Raw genomic sequence first — 15,625 nt, forward strand, 5'->3', positions numbered from 1 at the left:
ATACTTCACACGATTATAGGAATATGTAGCTTTTTCCAAAGACGTAAACGCAACCATCATACGCTAAATAGGTCATATTATTTAAGCATCGACAAAGGAATACAAAGACGCGTACTAAGTTTAAGTTCCGTAACAGAAAGTTTTGATTCCTTTGGTAAGACGATTCCTCACTTTTCCCGTACTTTAACATCTTTAGTAGTTATGAGAAAAGAGTTAGTGATTGTAGAAGATTTTTTAAATTTTAGAAAAAAATGTTGCTTCGAATCTGACAGTTGATGTAGATGGCGCTGTCCAGCTACGTAATATGCCGTCACTCAGGTGGTCAAAGTTGCCGTTTGACAATCCAGTAACCACAAAACATAATATCGACATTATTCATTGACTTATTTGAAAATTTTATCTTTACGGAGCGTTTTCGCACATTCTGCTCCGATATTGGACGGCGTATTGATCAAAGAGGAAGTCAGCTGGTTGAGAGTACTTCATAACATCAAAGCCGTTTTATTATTTTTGAGATTTACCTAAATAATTGTTATATAATTAAATGAACATACAAAAGCACATATTTTACTTTCCCATATTCATAATTTGACACCCGACAGAGGGTCGATTATAAAAACGTTCTAAGTAAGAGATTTTTAACTGTCATCTGTCAAACTCTGACAAGATTTTTCTTAGACTTAACTTTCACCCAAATGCCACGGAACGCACGTTCCGTGCGTCAACGCTCAACGCTAACGTTGACGTAAACGTTACGTGGCCAAGGCGTTACAATCATTAACTCTCTGAGACCCCGCCACGCCAGTAGCTCAGTATGTACCTCTACAGCGGGTTGCTGAACCGTCCTGCGCGCACATGGCGGTGCGCACGCGCAAACTCTCTCCGCCCAACCTGCTGGTCGGGGAACGGGAGCGCCAGCAGCGAGCACCAACGCGGCGCCGGCGCCGCTGTTCGTCGCGCGCCGCCGCTAACCAATGGCCGACGTAGTTAAGGTATATGTCGCTAAATGGTGTTGTTTTATAACTATTTGCTAAGTCACCGATAACCAGTGAGGAATGTATACGGTAGTTATTGTCGCAAACCATAAGTGACAAGTTCTAGTTTTAGATTACTGGGTGGTTAGGTAGGTTTAAAAGCGGGATTCCGTTAGTTTGCTGCGCTGCGGCACAAGCATATTCAATACAAAAATGCTTGTGCTGCACACTGGTGGAGTCATGCCTAAACACTGTAATCATCAAAGACATATCTTCGGTAGCGCTAAAATCAGTAGGTAAGCACACACACATAGAATTATGCTATTGATTTTAAAACGAAATACGGAATTCATATCTATGATATACTTATTTGTCACCTAGCGAAATTATCGCATTTAATATATTAGGCGTCCCATATGAAAAATACCAAACTAAATGTATGACTCGCTCAATCTCGTATGATACCTATAATGATATACCTATTTCTCACAATTTGTGGGAATGCGTCGTTAGATGGCATTATGTGGTTATGTGGTGGTACGTCTCCTACGTTTGAGAAGTTATACTGTAGTATTATAATTCATATTAACCTGGTGGGCAAAGTTATAATATTAATATCGTCAGAATAAATTCATCAAAAATATTATTCATCGACACAACGCCTCGAGTCTCATTGTATTTATGACGGCGGTCCAGAAAGTCAATCAATGATGATCGTTTTAATAAGTACGGGCAATGTTAAAAGGACATTATAATAAATAAGTAATGCCATCTATATGAATAGAACATAACTACAATTATTTCTCTCAGTTTTTGGTGAAATTTGCGACGCCTATCTTATAGATCTAGCGAATGTATAATGCGAGTATACGATTTAATGTCTATAGTAGGTAAGTAGCTATTTAAATTCCTTCAGTTTAAATACAGAAAAAAAAGTCCCAATTATTAGACGGGCTGATCGTCACCAACAGAATCGTAAGAAACAAAAAGATAAGGAAATCGTAAAAGGTGTTTTAAAAGTTCATTTTAAGATATAGTAAATTACTTGAAATTTTATGCTGTTCGCCTACACAGTATATCAGTATATATGTCTTTAGATCCCTGGTCGGCCCAGAACCGTTCTGTGGAATCACAAAACGGGATGCATATTCTCTGCTCAGCAACTTAGAAAAAACAAGAGCAATCGATTGGTGGAAATTCGTCAAAGGACAAGAACACTCGAAAGCTCTAATCAAAGGGTTCAACAACAAATTTGCTAAGGAGCTCTTAGAGCTCAAAAGACATAAAACCTGCGCGGTGACCAGAATATTGACTGGACACTGTAAGTTGAACAAACACATGTTTCAAATTGGGAAGAAACAAGACGCGACATGCAGGTTCTGCCATGAGTCAGAGGAGACTGCAATGCACATTCTCTGCTCCTGTGGACCACTAATGTCAAAAAGAAGTACCCACTTAGGGCGGCACGTATTGCAACCCTATGAGGTACAGAACATTACGGCCCAAAGAATCTGGAATTTCCTGGATTCAACGGGCATCAGTAATGAACTTTAAAGGGCTGTCACAATAGATCACTACCTGGTCGACGTGGCATCAAAGGCCCGAAACCCCAATAATAATAAATGTCTTTAGATTATGAAGACGAGTCAGGAAGGAAATGAGTGAATTGTCAGATCATTGAAGCGTTCTTGCATCCCGCTAGACTCACAATTAAACCTCACATGATACTTTCTGAAAATGCTAGTAGTAGGTTCAATTTTCTAAAGCTGACATTGGAATTTTATCTTACATTGATTGTAATATTGTATTTCTTGACATTATATAACAAATTTTGCTGGGTCACCCAGTTATATACAATATAGGAAAAGTGCATGAACTGTAGGAGGCAGCACAGGAGCCGTCAGATTTTTGGCGCGAGGCGTAAATGTGATGTTTATTGTTCCGATGTAGCCCACAAGATGGCAGAACCTACTATGCACAAGAAAACACGTGACGTGTAAATGTACATGTATATAATTCCGATTCCGACCACAAGATGGCAGACCCTCCAACGTGCACGGTCCCTATGGAACAGAACGAAAGGCAAAGAAAGAGACCCATTAATGTTTGAGTCATACTGAGTAACTTTTGCTGTGGAACAAACCCTGAAATCGCAATATGTTCTTTTTTATATGTTCCCCTCCTAACTTACAACTTTTCGCTCTTACAGTATACAAAAGCAATACTTCATTCTATAATTATTTTGACGACCAGTTTTGCCTAGTGGATAGTGACCCTGCCTACGAAGCCGATGGTTCCGGGTTCAAATCCTGGTAAGGGCATTTATTCGTGTGTTGGGCATGGATATTTGTTCCTGAGTCATGGGTGTTTTCTATGTATTTAAGTATTTATAAATATATAAAATTTATATATATCGTTGTCTAAGTACCCTCAACACAAGCCTTATTGAGCTTACTGTGGGACTTACTCAATTTGTGTAATAATGTTCTATAATATATTAATATAATAATATATATAATCCAATTACAAGAATGTGTCGCCAATATAATGACCTACTAGCCGGTGATCATTGCCGGTGATTTTGACCCCCACATTGCTAGGTTTAAGAAATGCTTGGCCGACATCCTTCTCTCCTCTCACTGACAGATGACATCAGCTTTGACTTGGGTTTGTCTCATTTGCGATGTTAAATCTTAATAATGTAAAGTAAACTCTGTTATAGTGTAATGTTTAGATAGTTATTTTATTTGTTGATATGGTGTTCAATCATTTGTAACATTTGCGCTTACTTGTAAAGCATGCTGTGTGCATGCTGTCTGTGTTGTTTTGGATCTCGTGCTAGATTCCAAGCCACGATATGCAATTTCCCATTTACCCAATAAAGTTAAATAAAATAACTAGTCCAAACAAATTTACGGAGTCCTCAAATGTGTTCCAAGCATTTCCCTTTATTCCTAATCACTAGATATACTCGTACCTTACTGCCCGGTCTGTTTATGATTATCAGATAGTGTTATTTTTAATTATTTATATATTTTTCATTACGGCGATCTTTTTGTGAATTCACGCTGTTTAGATACATTGTGACATTTGTAAAATACCATGCAATTTTCAATAAAAATAAAATTGATCTAATCTAATCTGATTATATTTTATGTTCAACTTAGTGTGGGTACAAAACACTTTGCCACGTTGCACTCACCACGCCGTAACCGATAAAATATCTAAACACCGAAACGGTATTCTAGCCTTGTTGGTTGGTAGTGACGCTGCCTATGCCTATTTTTATGCTATTGCTTTCGCTTTGGTCGTACAGTCAGCATAAGCAAAAGTAGCGGATCAAATAACGTTTCATAAGTATCTACCATTCTGTAATAGCTTAACAAAAAGTGTCGTCTTTAATATAGAACAACTAAGACTGTAAAAGATATACTTTTGAGCGCAAATTTTAACAATTTATCTATATTTGGAAAAGTTATCCGGAATATCAGATACTTTTGGCACGTTGTTTCATCCGCTACTTTTGATGCTGACTGTACACACACAGAATTCGATTTACTACCAAAAGTTACGAATATTGATGAAACTCATGCTCACATTTTTGGTACATACCTACATCTACAGAAACAAGTATTAAGTAATTATACCAGTAACTTAATTTTTGTTTTTCTGTGTGTGTAGCTATAACGTAAGTGTGTATATATTTTTTCCAACACTGACAAATATCTACTAGAATAACATACATTTATTTACTATATTTAACTAGGGACATTCCCCGGCTTCGCACTGGCTACACAAACAAATTATACACCTAAACCTTCCTCATGCATCACTCTATTGATTGGTGAAAACTGCATGAAAATCCGTGCAATAGTTTTCGAATTTATCGCAAACATACATACACACAGACAGACGCGGCAGGGGACTAGTTATGTTTTTTCTATCACTTATTTACCACTGTAGAGATTGAATCACAAAGCTCTACATAAATAGTTTTTTTTTTATATTATGCATATATACTAATTCTATATTAAAAATACTGGTAGAGTGAATCTCAATACCATGATCATCGCTGGCCTTTCACATGAATAATATGATCGTTTAAGCAATTCATAATAAAACAATATTATAATTGTTACTTGCTCCGGGTTTCGGAATTCAGGTCATGCTCGCGCTTCTTTTACAGGTGGAGCCACTCAATTCAAACTGTGATTCAACCTCTACAACATACAGTTCGAAATCAACTCACGCCGACTCCGTTGAAACTCACCTCCGCACCAATATGACGATGGTAGTGATGATCGCTACGAGGAAGACGATCGCGCCGAACGCGCCGAGCGCGACCACGGCGCCGAGGTTGAGGCGCGCGCCGACAGTCTCCCGCCGTTCGCCGTCCACTGATTGGGGCACGTTGACACTAGGGCTCGCGGTCGGATCCGTGTTACGTTTACACGTTCCGAATACCCGTTTCCGAATAATAAGTAAACGGTTTTCTGGCCCGTTCCACACGTGTAATTAAGAAACGTATAATTAAGAGCCGTTTCCACGGATAAACGGGTATTCGAAGAAACGGATCTTATTTACCCGTGGCTCCGGAAACGTCCTTGACGAGTAGCAAAGGAACGGACCGGCGTACGTAAGAGCTACAAATTATTAGACAAAAGATTCATGACGTTTATGCCATATTTAACCTTATTCCGTGGTTCATAGAGTCGAAATTCAATAAACGGTTTATTTGCAAAACCGTTTTCTGAGCAGAGGGCCTACCGCGAACCACGTTCGACGTGTTGCCGCCCCGTCACACTTACGTAAAATTTTATAAGTGCGACAGAGAGGCAACACGACGAACGTGGTTCGCGGTAGGTCCTCTGTTAGTTTTTGCTTGCAATGTTTTAAGTTGCAATAAGTACGAGTAGAAAATTAGAAATACTGTATAGTGCTACCATAGTAGTATTTTATATAAAAGTTCAAATACTAAAACTTTATTGTTTATTATATAACTTGATAGCAATAAATATAAAGTGCTAGTAATAAAAAATAAAATCAATAAAGACTGTACACGATAAAATCTGCCAAGTGCTTGATCTGGTATTCTTTTTACCAACTGAACATTTTAAACAGTTATATTTTTAATAATCTGTAGATATAAGTCCTATTGGGGTATCTATGTGGTAAAAATTCAATCAATTGTCAATCATCTTACAATGTATGTGTGAGTTTTCTTGAATATACATTCGGTCAATATGAAATAGGTATATATTTTTATTTTTTAACTGACGTGAGCCTGACATCTTTGTCTTATTATAGTAAACCATGTAAAAATTATTAAATTATCATTTGTATAATGATCTGCCAATAATAAATGTACTTATAAATTGTATTGTAATTAATTTTGAATTTACGAAAAGTTTTACATATTATTATCATATAAAATGAACTTTATACGTTTAAGTGTACTAATAAATATAAGATGGCCCTTTTAGCTTAAAGCAATAAATGTCAAAATCAGAATTACCATAATGCGCAATGGTGGAGTCAATATAAATATTACTAAAAATCATAGACAACCTAACTATGTTTGTATTTTTATTATGTAATTCTTGTAGTCTTTAGTAGTTTGTGTCACAAGGGAGTAAAAAGACATATTTACGGCGTGGGTGTAAATTAAATCCTAAACGAAACGAAGAATTTTACAGTAAAACTCCAAGCCTAGCGAGGGACTCTAATCAAAGTGAGGGATTCAAATGTTAACAATCAAACTGGAAAAAAAAAATCTAACATAAGACTCATACTGTTTTTCACATCGCCAATAGTCCGAGGCTGAAATGGTGCCTTTCATCTGAGTTAATTTTCACTCTCAACTCTAATTTTCATTTGGAATACAAGGAAAGTAAGATACATGTGTTTAAAAATATATAACTAAGTACATATTATTAACTTTTATAGTCTTTCTTGAGGGTACTTACTTAGGGTATCGTTATTTATAGAATAAGAAGTTAAATATCAGAATGGAAATTGTACAACAAATCCGTTTAAAATTAAAGTTTAATTGCTTATCGTAAAAAAAAACCAACTACGAAAAAAAGACGCTAGTGCAGAAACGTACATTTTCTGCACACTTCTTAGAAAAACAACGACCCACTTTCAAACCATGAGAAATGAAAAAGCCTTTTTAGGAATAGGTAATGTTATTTTTTTTTATAGGATCGGTCGAGTTCAGTAGGTAGATTAGATATAACAGAAGTCAAACAAAGGCTCAAAATTGACAATATTTACTAAAATTATTTACTTAATTCCATCGAATATCGTTTAAAACAAAAATGTATAAGTACCTATATAAACAAATGATATCAATAGATTTCGTTAAATGTAGTGCATAATCAATAACAAACAATAACATAAATAGTTGTATTTCAAAAATAGGTCATCTTGGGGAACGTATGTAAAAAATATAGGTAATATCTTAGAACACAAAGTTTGGAAGGTTAATAAAAAAAATTAATCATTAGTACGACTACGAGTAGACTACTTATTTAAATGATTACACAATAAAATTGAAATCAAAATGATATTCGTAAAAATTAAAAAATGCAATATCTTAAAACAATTATTAAAAAACAATCAAATGCTAGTATTAAGATTAATTTGAAAACAAATTACAATCAAATATATACCTAAGTAATAACATCTTGTAGCTCTCACTCTCGTCATAGAAAAATGCCTTTTAGTGTGGTGCGGCTACAAAACAATGGGATACATTTACTTTAATTTTTGCCGCTGCATCTGTTACAATTTTAATATATGCAGATATGTTTACCTTATTACAAGGACATAAAGCTCATAATTGGTTGTGACAGTTCTGATAATTGTTTGGGAACCTATTTGTTTTGGCGATATCGTACAATAGGGTCTTCGAAAAACAATACGTTCTAAGAATCTAGTGAATGGAACGCCACCGGGCGGCAAACTGAAAGTGTCCCAAGTGAATATGAATGATTGCCAATTTTGAGATCTATCTTAATGTATTAAACAATATAATCGAAAGGTAAGAAAGGTAGCATGAGTCTTTAAGGTTATCGCGTGAAATTCTTCGTTTCGAATGCCGCTTGTGTGTGTATTTTTTTTGCATCATTGGCAGATTTGTTGTTTTCGCATAGCAGTAAATTGATAAAAATAACCACAAAGTAATTAATAATTATTTTCTTAACTGTTATTTTTAACTAATATAGGTAGTATTTGTCTGAATACATATTCTTCACGAAACTATTACACCAGTATATATAAAATGTGTTTCTTTCATTGAAATATAATATGTAATGATATTAGGTTAAAAACAGTAATACTATAAAAATAAGATTCTAAACTAGGGCCGAATAGGTTTAAAATTAAAAATAATAGACAATATAGAATAGGGACACCTACTTCGATTTATATATAGTATAGTTGGCTAAATATGTAATATCCACCCAGTTAGAAACAATTAAAAAAAAATTTACGCCTAACAAATTCATCTGAAGTCAACATTCAATAGTAGACCTTGTAAGCATTGGCTCAAACTGTTTCGGATCCGTTCGGGCCGGTCTTAAGTACACGTTTAAACGGAGATACGTATCTGAGAAACGTTTCTTGGGAACGGTTTTTGGAGACGGATCCGGATCCCGGCGGTTCCGTTTAAACCGTGTTCTTAGCACCGCCGGGCTTAAGAACACGGGTATCCGTTTCGGCGTATAACACGGATACCGGGAGCCCTAGTTGACACGGGGGGTTTGCTCGGCGCGGATGTTGTTACCGCTGCCGAGAATCTGAGGAGACGTTACAGGTGTTTCATAAAAATAAATTCAATGACATGATTAAGATTCAAAATTAAAAGATTTACTTATTTATATTTTTTTTAATACCTTTTTAAGATAATATTCTGCAAAAAAAAATCATATGTCAACGAAATTGTTTTTTTTTACGGGGTAGGCCTTTGTATGGAAGGTTGGCTGACTTGAAACACCCCATGGAAAAATAGTATTTTATACAATCGGGATATAATGAAGAGCTTTCAGTCAACCGACGAAGCTTTCAGCCAACTGAGTGTACGAGATTGAAAAGCTTGATTATATGATTATTGTAAACAATACTAAAATTACCTAACGTAATACTTACTGTATATAGGAAAACAAACATACAGCTAAAATACGCGAGCAGCCATAATACCTTTATACACGCCCGGCGGGCTGGTTAACGACACCTTCTCGTAACTCATGAGGGCCTGGTACTTACTCCTTACTAAATTCAATTTTTGAACAGTTTTTTTTTCTCGATTTTGGCCACAGTAGCCTGTAGAGACTAACATAAAACGAAAAGCGGTCTTCGTAATCTATGGATATTGCTTTTTTAAGGGTTCCACATACGCGTTCTAACCTATGAAGCAATAGTTGTTACTATAGAACTTAAAATACATAATGATTTGAGCTATCGTTTTGTTTCGTCCTATCTACCGCGGCGACACGTGATTGGTCAAATTCATTATAGTTGACTACAACGTTTGCTTATGAATATTATAGTTGAGTCAGGAACCCATAGTGAAAACTATATTTCAGTTTGGTATTCTGGAAGTCTTAATTCAACCATTACAGTAGACGAACAGAAAAATAAAAATTTGGCGACAAAAAGCTCAGGGTTCACTGCCGAATATAGTGGTAGATTTTTAAGTTTCATCATACAGTCATTGGACCTTAGATTCGAATATTATAAAAACTCTCCTTAAATAGTAATCCCAATTATTTAAGTAACATCTAAAGTTTAAGTAACTTTGTTTAGTTTTGAATATTATAAAAATACTCCTTAAGTAGTAAACCTAATGTTTTAAGTAACACCTAAAGTTTAAGTATCAATGTTACTATTTTTAAGCCGACTTAATCTTAAGATGTATGGCTTATAAAATAAATAAGATTAAAAAAAAAAAAAAAAAAAAACATTTTTTTTTCTTTTTCCTAATCAGAACACAATACCGCGAACACCGAAGTGCGCAAATTGCGGGCGTCTTTCTCTGTCACTCTAATAACGCCTTAATTGTGAACGGATCCCCAATATTTTTGTTACAGTCGAGGTCATAAATATGTAGGTATACATTTTACACCTTATTGCAATAGATTAAGGTGAAAAACTCGACTGTACACCTTGTGTACTTACTTGGTTCTCCCTAGGATGACTGGCCACAATAATATGCGGCACATGGCTGGTCGGCGACTCCTGCGCGTCCGTGACCCTCGTTTCATATCTCGTGGTCGGCCGTTCCGTGGTCTTTGGGCGGGGACGGCGCGTCTCCGGCGTGACGAACGGAGTCGGCGCGGGGCGCGGCGTGGAGCGCGGCCGCGTCGGCGGCGCGCGCGACGTGACGCGGGTGGTGGGGGCGGCCGTGGTGGGGGGAGGGAGCGTTGTGGTGGTCGTTGTTGAGCGCTCCTCGGCTGTGGGATGAATAATAACACAAATATTACGGACGTATTGTTTGGAGGATAAATGTTGGTTTTTAGGGTGCAAGATTTAAATGCCCATCGAGAAGACTTTAGAGAATACTCAAGCGTCGCCATTTTGGTAATGGGTGTATGTGTGCATATAGGTAAATGTGTGTGAACAGACCTTGGTGTTACGTATGTATGTACATAGTTGTGTAAAACCGTAAACTGTGACGTCACACTTTTTTCAAAGAGCGTTTGGTGCGCGATAGCATCCATCTAAAGATATTTTGTTAATTTAACATATTTAAAGCCTTTTTAGCGTAAAAGTTGAATTTTAGGACATACGTTTGGTTAATATAGAACGTATTACAACCGTTTCAAAAATTTTGAAAACACCTTATTATTTAGTACTCACTTTTTGTGGAAGAGCGGTTGTCTCTTAATACAGGTATCTTGAATACTTAAATACAGGCACCAGCATGGATATTGAACTGTTTACTTTAAGTTACAGAATATTAATTTTTTTTTTACTTACGTTGACATTTAGGCGGCTGCTGGTCCCAAACGCCGCTCGCTAGACAGCTCGCGCGCCGGGCGCCGACGAGGCGGTGCCCGCGGACACACGCGTACTCCGCGACGGCGCCGAACACGGACGCGTTGTGGGACAGCGTCACGCGCCCGTTGGGGACCTGCGCCGGGGGCTCGCAGTGGACAACTGTAAATGAAGAACAGGGCTATAACCGCGAAAATAGAATTTCGTCAATTGCGTTCATTCCACCTCTCTTCTATATCGCCAGACGAGCCCTGATCTGCCCCCCATCTCGTAGCCCTCGGTACAGATGTAGTGCATAATTATTTTCCATCGTATTTGCACGGGAACGTACGAACGTGTCTTGCTATTTCAGTAAGTCTCGGCACAAAAAGTACGGAGGTTGATTGAAGTAGCATACGAAAGTTTTCGAGAAAATACGATGGAAAACAATTATGCACTATATCTGTGCAATCGTACTGCACGTGCAACAGGTACGACACGGAGCGTATAGAGCGTGTACGAGCCGTGCGCGATTTCAGCTGGGTAGCCGCATTCGATTCCTGAGGGCCTACCGCGAACCACGTTCGACTTGTTGCCTTCCTGTCACACTTACATACGAATTTACAAGTGCGACAGAGAGGCAAGACATCAAACGTGGTTTGCTGTAGGCTCTCTGGACGTGACCTGCCTACACAACTAATAACGTACCGTCGCACCGCGGCGGGGGCCCATTCCATCTCTCGTCGATATCGCAGACGAGTCGTGACCTGCCCACCATCTCGTGGCCCTCGGTGCACTCGTACTGCACGTGGGACAGGTACGACACGGAGTCGTTCAGAACCGTGTACGTGCCGTGCGCGATCTCAGCTGGGTAGCCGCATTCGATTCCTGGAACGTAAAATGGCATTGCTAAACCTTCGGAACCATAGGTAGGTCCGTTAGGTAGCTCTGTCTAGAGATGTAACGAATAGCGGTTTGGCCAAATATCGATATTATGAAAGATGCTAGTGCAGCACTCTGGCGGCAAAACATTGGAGTAATACTCCGAATTGAAATGGCATTAACGTTTAATGTTTTAAACAGTTCCATATGAGCCTATCGAAAAAAGCAGTAAATTTAACTGTACATAAACGTCTAAGTTTTACTGTTTTGAGTAGCTAAAATGTAGTGACTGTTCGTTTATTTTTATCGTTTTTTCCATAGAGGAACAATTTGACGGAGGCCGCGCCACTGACGACCAGCTGTGACACTGCAATGGCGGACGGTTTCAATGTGTGCGTGTCACGAATGTATATCTAGGCGGATTGAGTACATTTTCTCTAGTCTAGTACGAACACCATTCTAGCTCGGTGACAAGGTTCATAAAACCAACAGTATTCTACCTATGTAAAAACTTCTTCTCGCTCTAATTTTACTTGTATTACAATTCTAGATATATATTACTTTAATGTCCATCTCAATTCTCATGTTAATTCAGAATCTCATTAAACTAAGCGCATAAACCTTCAAACCTTCAAGAAAAGAGCGTACTCCCATCTTAAAGGCCGGCAACGCACTTACAACCCCTCTGGTGTTGCAGGTGTCCATGGGCGGCGATAATCGCTTACCATCAGGTGATCCGTCTGCTCGTTTGCCTCCTCTACCATAAAAAAAAAATAACTTCGGTACCTAACTTTTAAGTAGGTATTATTACTAAATGTTCTCTTCGGTTTCACTCACGTTTGCATACGGGCGGGAACTCCGTATAGAACCCGGTGTCCAGACATGTCCGGACCGTGGGCCCGACCAGCAGGTGCCCCGGGTCGCAGGAGTACTGCACCGCAGCGCCCACCTCGAAGGACTCGGTGCTCATGGTCGAGTTGGGGGGCTGCTCTGGACGTCCGCAGGCCTTCGGCTCTGGGGAAGAGGTTATTGACAGATAAATAATAAATATTATACGACATTATTACACAAATTTACTAAGTCCCACAGTAAGCTCAATAAAGCTTCTGTTGTAGGTACCCAGACAACGATATAATTATAAATACTTAAATACATAGAAAACACCCATGACTCAGGAACAAATATCCGTGTTCATCACACAAATAAATGCCCTTACCAGGATTTTAACTCGGGACTATCGGCTTCATAGGCAGGGTCACTACCCACTAGGCCAGACCGGTCGGATAAGTTTGGACCCTTGTTTAATATTAGGTATTGAGAAGTCTAGGGAAACCGAGTCCAGTAAATGACATTCAAGTACTAGAATATGACAGTAAATATTATGTTGAGACTGCCTCCTTATGTGTGTTCTACCGCCTGTACAGTGGGTTAATTATGCTCTGAAGAATTGTTTGACATGATGCCAACGGCCGCTTTCTATCACCGCACCGCCCGCCGTCGGCAGGGTGTTCATCCTCACACCCTAGAACCTAAATGGTCGCGTACTGTGCGGTTTAAGAGGAACTTCCTCCCGTGGACGCTTCGACTGGTACGCGCTCCCTGCCGCGGTTTTCCCGGGGGTCTACAGTATGGAGTTCTTCAAAAAAGGAGTGTACAGGTATTTAAAGGGTCTACATAGGTTTTTAATGACAAGTTTAAGAGGTCATTATAATTGGCAAATTGAAAATATAACTATTACGATGACACCCTCACACTTTGCTGTGCCCCCATCGGCCATGTACCTACTGTACGCCGTATGTTTTTTAACATAATATTTATTTAGTCATACACTAGTACTTTAATTTTTTCTGTGGTTACATATAGAGTAAAAACATAAACAATTAATAATAATTATTAAAAATGCCAATTAAATTAAAAAACAAAAATCGCAAAATCGCAAACGCAGCATAAGAAATAGAATATTCGCTAGCAAATAGAATAACGCCATAAACAAAAGATGTATTATAGTAAAGCATTTTCGATTTATGACAAACAGTAAATTGCCCGATAGAAAAGGTCCTGTGTTTATTGTGCATACAAAAGATTAATTACTGATAAATTGTCGTAAAAACTATTTTAGTTTTATCTGTGAATGCATGAAAATCCACTTTTACTTTGGCACAGCCAATTAGTAAATAAAAATAGCTTTTTCATACAAACGTAGACCTCATTTTCTTCTCTGGATATTAACATAATTGAAACTATTTTGACTCAATTCGTTGTATATCAACCACTGCTATGCTCCTACGGTAGATTTTTTTCGAATGTTAAATTATTATAAGAGTTAGGAGCATTTAAAAAATTGTATGAAATTTGTTTTTTGCTCCTCATTTATACAATAATCAAAAAATCGAAAAAGTAAGGGGCATAGCTATGGTTAATATACATTAAATTATGTAAAAAAAATCCATGTCAGAATCCAGGGAGGAAAATGGGGACAACGTTTGTACGGAGAAGCGGCCGTCCCCTTTCCTCTCAAGCCTTTAAACATTACACCCAAAATCGTAGTATTTTAAAGTGCGCTCATATGTTTGTTTTCACGAAATGATTTCATAAATACAATATCTTTAGCCTAAAGTAAAATAAACTTACGGTGCTGGCAGATAAAGTTCAACTTGGCGTGGCAGTCGGTGTCGGCCCACAGCCAGCCCTTGCTGCCGTCGAACCGCGCGCACCCCTCGCCCCCCGCCGGCACGCTGTTCCAGAAAGAGACGGACACATCGTTCCCGTTCACCCATTTCCAGTTGTTCGGGTCCTGCGGGTCTCGGACGGCACCCATCCAGTATTGGCTGCTGCTGTCGCTCCTGGAATATAGTTAGGATTATAGGTGCTGGGAGAATAAGGTAAGATTAACTCAAGTACCGCCAAGACAAAATATTAACCTTCATGCTTTCCTACAACGTCCACAATGACGATAGGCGTGGCATTCGAAGGATTGTCACTAGAATATGGGCCCCGCGATAAAATCTAAGTTACGCTCAATGCAAAGAAAATGTGTAAGGTCAATACGGGTAAGTGTGGCATACGGATAATGGCGCTGGCCTAATATTGGGGCCTGTTTACACATTGATTAGTAAAAAAAAAAGATTAGTGTTTATTGCGAGCTCATACAGTTAGCACTAAATGTGACGGTCCGATTCGAACTTTCAGATGCATTAAATATTTGCTGAAGATTTTTTATTTATTATATATTTAAAATTAGTTACACAGCATTACAGTATTACTACCAAATCAATGCGAACTACAAAACATAAAAATAAAAAATATATAAGAATTAACATTAAACATTGGATTTAGACGACGTACCGGCGTGGCTCCTAGCGTCGTCTGACTCGGCGTAGGATTCGGCAAGTTGCCCCGGAACCGCCGAAACACTTCTTAAATTTATCATTACTCGTATACATGTGTAGTCCCTTGTTTCGCTTTTTGAATGTTGTATGTTTAAATCTTGTCAGCACTGTAATTACTAATATTATCGTCAGTGTACCAATCCTATTTTACCTCAATCCGAGGACAATGCCACTTAAATATTATTAGTTCATAAATTTTAGTGAGAATTGTCTCAGGGTGTAGGTTGCACTTATAATATAAAAATCAATATCCTCTTTTTTGTATCATCTGCCTATAGACATAGGTTTTTTTCCCCTAATAAAGAAAATAAAATAAAACATCACTCCCTTGGTGGTGACGGTGTCCTGCAGTGGCAAGATATATAGATATCCCACCTTCCCCTTTCCATCATCGGACGTCCA

At 38.2% G+C, this 15,625-nt stretch overlaps 1 protein-coding gene across 2 annotated transcripts; it reads right to left on the minus strand.

The window, feature by feature from the left end:
• Positions 1-8,939: 8,939 nt before the first annotated feature.
• LOC133534314 (protein lev-9-like) lies at positions 8,940-15,379 on the minus strand. 2 transcript variants are annotated; one of them, XM_061873421.1, is made up of 5 exons: positions 15,180-15,379; positions 12,672-14,677; positions 11,661-11,840; positions 10,956-11,135; positions 8,940-10,429 (listed from the first exon to the last, which is right to left on the minus strand). In XM_061873421.1, the coding sequence occupies exons 2-5, from the start codon at positions 12,802-12,804 to the stop codon at positions 10,116-10,118; spliced, it is 807 nt and encodes a 268-aa protein (XP_061729405.1). In that variant the 5' UTR covers positions 12,805-14,677; positions 15,180-15,379; the 3' UTR covers positions 8,940-10,115. The 2 variants fall into 2 exon arrangements, with proteins under 2 accessions (XP_061729405.1, XP_061729404.1); XM_061873420.1 differs by having other exon boundaries at positions 12,672-15,379.
• Positions 15,380-15,625: the final 246 nt, after the last annotated feature.

The sequence above is a fragment of the Cydia pomonella genome, unplaced genomic scaffold (genome assembly GCF_033807575.1).
Source record: "Cydia pomonella isolate Wapato2018A unplaced genomic scaffold, ilCydPomo1 PGA_scaffold_83, whole genome shotgun sequence".
Lineage (NCBI taxonomy): Eukaryota > Metazoa > Arthropoda > Insecta > Lepidoptera > Tortricidae > Cydia > Cydia pomonella.

Excerpts from the sequence above, each read along its gene's own strand:
- LOC133534314 (XM_061873421.1), bottom strand. The coding sequence starts at position 12,804 with ATGAGCACCGAGTCCTTCGAGGTGGGCGCTGCGGTGCAGTACTCCTGC. Across the intron at positions 11,136-11,660 it reads GCCCCCGCCGCGGTGCGACG|TTGTCCACTGCGAGCCCCCG; the intron begins GTACGTTATTAG and ends CTTCATTTACAG. Across the intron at positions 10,430-10,955 it reads GCAGCCGCCTAAATGTCAAC|CCGAGGAGCGCTCAACAACG; the intron begins GTAAGTAAAAAA and ends TTCATCCCACAG.